Below are 3,827 nucleotides of genomic sequence, written 5' to 3' on the forward strand. Positions count from 1 at the left end.
CTTGTTGCACTTGGGACTTGAGAGAAAGCTGGCTAAGGGTGTCCTCTTTCTACTTGCTTCCTTTTGTCAGTGGAACCACTGTCATGTCAACTGTATGAGAAATCATACCCTCTCAGAACTTACTCTGTGTCGATGTTTCAGTTTATTGAAAAACGCAAACACTCTTACAAATATTTATTTATCGGAAAGAGTTCTGATTTTCAGATTAACACCACGAAGTCACAAATCTGCTGCAGTACATCTCATTAAAGCCCTGCTCGCTTCAGACTTTATGAATTCAAATTAAAGCAAGTGATTGGATTTTGCCATCTACTGGGAATGAATTTGTCTTCTTTAGTCCCTAATTTGATCATGATAATTTTATAAAATCATTTTAGAGAATTACAAAATACCTGTTACATTGTTCAATTCACCATATGTCATGGCTGGCAAAGGCTCAGGTAATTTAGATGCTTGTAATTTTCTAAATGGTATTACGCTTTTAAACTGTACCCTGGGGTCTAAATCCACATTAACTAACTGACAAAAAATTATAGATAATTTTATTCAAGGCAACACAAAAGGGCAGGATTGTGGCAGGCATAATAAAACATCCCTTAAATAAAGGGATCTGAGATCCCAGAGCAGAGGCTCAATTAAGCTAACTACCACTAGTTAAGGATGGGTCTAACCAACACCAGTTTGTCAGCCACGAGTTCAAGGCTAGTTCAGGAAACACCATCTGACTGTATAGCTAGTAGACCTCGAACATGTTCTGTTAGAAGGCGCTCACTAAGTCCCTTGGGAACACAGACACTATTGGATGAGCGCTCTTCATGACCCTCCCCAAATCGCTCAAGGTGACATGATGCTCAGTAGAAGGAGTTGGTGAAAGAACAATGAGTGTTTCAGGGTTGTCCCTTAAATGCTCTATTGTGCTGCTCTTTTCAGGAGTCAAGCAGTGCTCTCTACCTGGGCTGCATTTTAGACTCACCTATGGAGGCTGTAAAAATCCTCATATCCTGGATTCACCTCAGACCAATTATGCCAAATCTCTGAGGGAAGAGCCAGTCTGCAGAGTTTTCTAATTCCCCAGGTGACTCTGATGAGTGCCAAGGTTGAGAATGACTGTGGTAGCTATTTGAGAAATTGATAACTTGGCAGAGCAATGCCCACAAGGAGGTGTTTTGAAGTTATGTAAATGACACTGACAAGAGATAACCTTGTCCCATTACATATTACATAATGGGAAGACCAGAAATTGACCACAGATTCCATTGACTGACTCACTTGGCGTCTAATTAATCTGTGATTACAGGCTTGTAAGTTGCTAGCTCAGCAGTAAACATTCGCACCATTTCACCCAATTGGGGTAGTGGTTGGAGGTAGAAAAGTAATTTGGTCATTGATGATGTTTCTATATCCAGAAGAATACCATTTTGGCAGAGGAGAGGATCTTGGTGTATGAAGTTAATCATTGAGATATGTACCCAGTTAAATTCTAAAAGCATTAGGCAAAGACTCAAGTGAACCTTTAGGAATAAAGCTATTATTTGGTATTTACAAAATGCACGAGTTCTGGAAATGCAGCAAGATAATGCTCCCAATAGTCAAAGTCCTTTACAATACAAGAGGGTAGGATTTGACAGAAGAGAAAAGGGTCATCATGGATTCAAACATCTTTACGTCCCCCAAACCTGTGTTATTGGAATGTTGAGCGTCTTCTTCGTTTTCTACCATTAAGAATATTTTCAAACATATTGAAAAGTTGACAGAATTGGACAGTAAATATTCATTAATTCATCGCCTCCAGCAGGGGTTGGCAAACTTTTCTTATAAGAGAAAGACAGTCAATATATTAAACCTTGGAGGCCAAGGAGCAAGATGGAGCAACTATTCTCACCAGAAGGCTAGTAGTCTTTTTTTTACATACTACTTTTAAAGATGTTAAAATTATTCTTAGCTCGTGGTTCATACAAAAATAGTCAGTTGGCCAGATTTGGACCACAGGCTATAATTTGTCAACTCCTGACCTAAAGTTCAACTGACATTTTGCTTTTGTAGGGGCAAACCATTTTTTAGGGGTTTGCGGCTGGGCCTGAGAATTAAATTGACATATAGGACAGATTAGCAGGAGAAAAGCATACAAGTTTATTTAATATGAGTTTTACGTGACATGAGAGCCTTCATAAAGAGTGAAGATCCAAAGACGAAGTTAAGGTTGAACACTTACATGCTGAATTCGATAAGTAGTAATCTTTCAAAGTGTGACAAGGCAGAGGGACCTGGGCTAGGGGTGTTAGCTGGGTGAAATGGCCAGGAGGATGAGGGTTAGTCTAACAAGGTTGGTTTGTGCAGATTTCCCTCAGCCTCAACTTCCTGTTCTTGATGACAGGAATGATGCTTCCTTTTAGTATAGGAAGGGCATCTTTCACATGGGAATTTCATCTCCTGCTTTTAAGAAACAGAATGAAGGTCAGGTTATCTTCTACCTGCTGTTTTTCAAGTGCTTTTAGCCCAAAATAGTCAGTAGTTTGCCAGAATGGCATATTTTGGGGTGATATATGTATTTTTAACAAAAAGATCTTGCTCCATCACCCAGGCTAGAGTGTAGTGGTGTGATCATGGCTCACTACAGTGTTGACCTCTCGGGCTCAAGCAATTCTTTTACCTCAGCCTCCCAAGTAGCTAGGACTACAGGTGCATGCCATCATGCTCAGCTAATTTTTAAAACTTTTTTTGCAGAGATGGGGGTCTCTCTGTGTTACCCAGGCTGGTCTTAAACTCTTGGGCTCAAGTGATCCTCCCACCTCGGCCTCCCAAAGTGCTGGGATTACAGGTGTGAGCCACTGTGCCTGGCTGGGGGTACCATATTCTTAACTACTTCCCTCTCCTTGCCTTGTCACTTAGTCGGCCAGCTCTTCATCTCTTTATCTAGGATATTTTTCAGAGTCAAAAGTTAATAGTTAACATCAATACGTATATGTCTCTTCTCATCATAACAAAAGGTAGTGTGAATGGGATAAAATGCCATAAGTCAAGCAAGACCTTGATAATGATTGATTCAGTCCTCTTTAGGATCTTTTGGTACTCTAGGAATCCTTAAGATTTACCATGCATTGAATTTTTTATGTTTTAGTTAATATAAAATTATAGTTAAATCAAAAATGAAAATGGCCTCTGTTCCATGCTATTGACTGAATCTAAACTTTGAACATGTTCCTCAGAGGAATTACAGTTCTTTTCCTAGCCATGGGTTGAAATAGTTCATTCCCTCTTGTTCTCTATCCTCTGTTTCAGATAAAGACTATTTTGAGTGGCTTCATCATCAGGGGTTACTTGGGGAAGTGGACCCTGCTAATCAAGACAGTCACGCTGGTGCTGGTAGTGTCCTCTGGCCTGAGCCTTGGGAAGGAAGGGCCGCTAGTGCACGTGGCTTGTTGCTGTGGCAACTTCTTCAGCAGCCTTTTCTCCAAGTACAGCAAGAATGAGGGCAAGAGGCGAGAGGTGAGCCAGCTCAGCTTCCATCTGCGGCAAAACTTTCTTCTTGAAGCCCCCACCTGCTGTCTGACCTGCAGGTTTGCACATTTGTTTTCATGGAAGGCCTCGAAGCTTATGTAGAACTACTTGTTTTGTAGGTGCTTTCAGCAGCAGCGGCTGCCGGAGTCTCTGTTGCCTTTGGTGCACCAATTGGAGGCGTGCTTTTCAGTCTAGAAGAGGTAAGAATGGGCAGCTGAGGGAATTCATGATTTTGAGCAGCAAGGCTCTTTGAAGGGTTAGAATCAAAGACATACTGTATTGGATAAGATTCCTGCAGTTAATTAAGAAGCCACAATTTCCACTTTTTT

General features: G+C 41.0%; 1 protein-coding gene across 2 annotated transcripts in view; it reads left to right on the plus strand.

Annotated features, from left to right (window-relative positions):
- CLCN4 (chloride voltage-gated channel 4) overlaps positions 1-3,827 on the plus strand; it is an 85,116-nt gene that overhangs the window by 45,934 nt on the left and 35,355 nt on the right. For both annotated transcript variants that reach the window (XM_017509921.2, XM_017509920.2), the window contains exons 7-8: positions 3,280-3,486; positions 3,618-3,698. In XM_017509921.2, coding sequence (XP_017365410.1) covers positions 3,280-3,486; positions 3,618-3,698 — 288 coding nt within the window. The remainder of the gene's footprint in view (positions 1-3,279; positions 3,487-3,617; positions 3,699-3,827) is intronic.

This window comes from Cebus imitator, unplaced genomic scaffold (genome assembly GCF_001604975.1).
Source record: "Cebus imitator isolate Cc_AM_T3 unplaced genomic scaffold, Cebus_imitator-1.0 Scaffold426, whole genome shotgun sequence".
In the NCBI taxonomy this organism is placed as follows: domain Eukaryota; kingdom Metazoa; phylum Chordata; class Mammalia; order Primates; family Cebidae; genus Cebus; species Cebus imitator.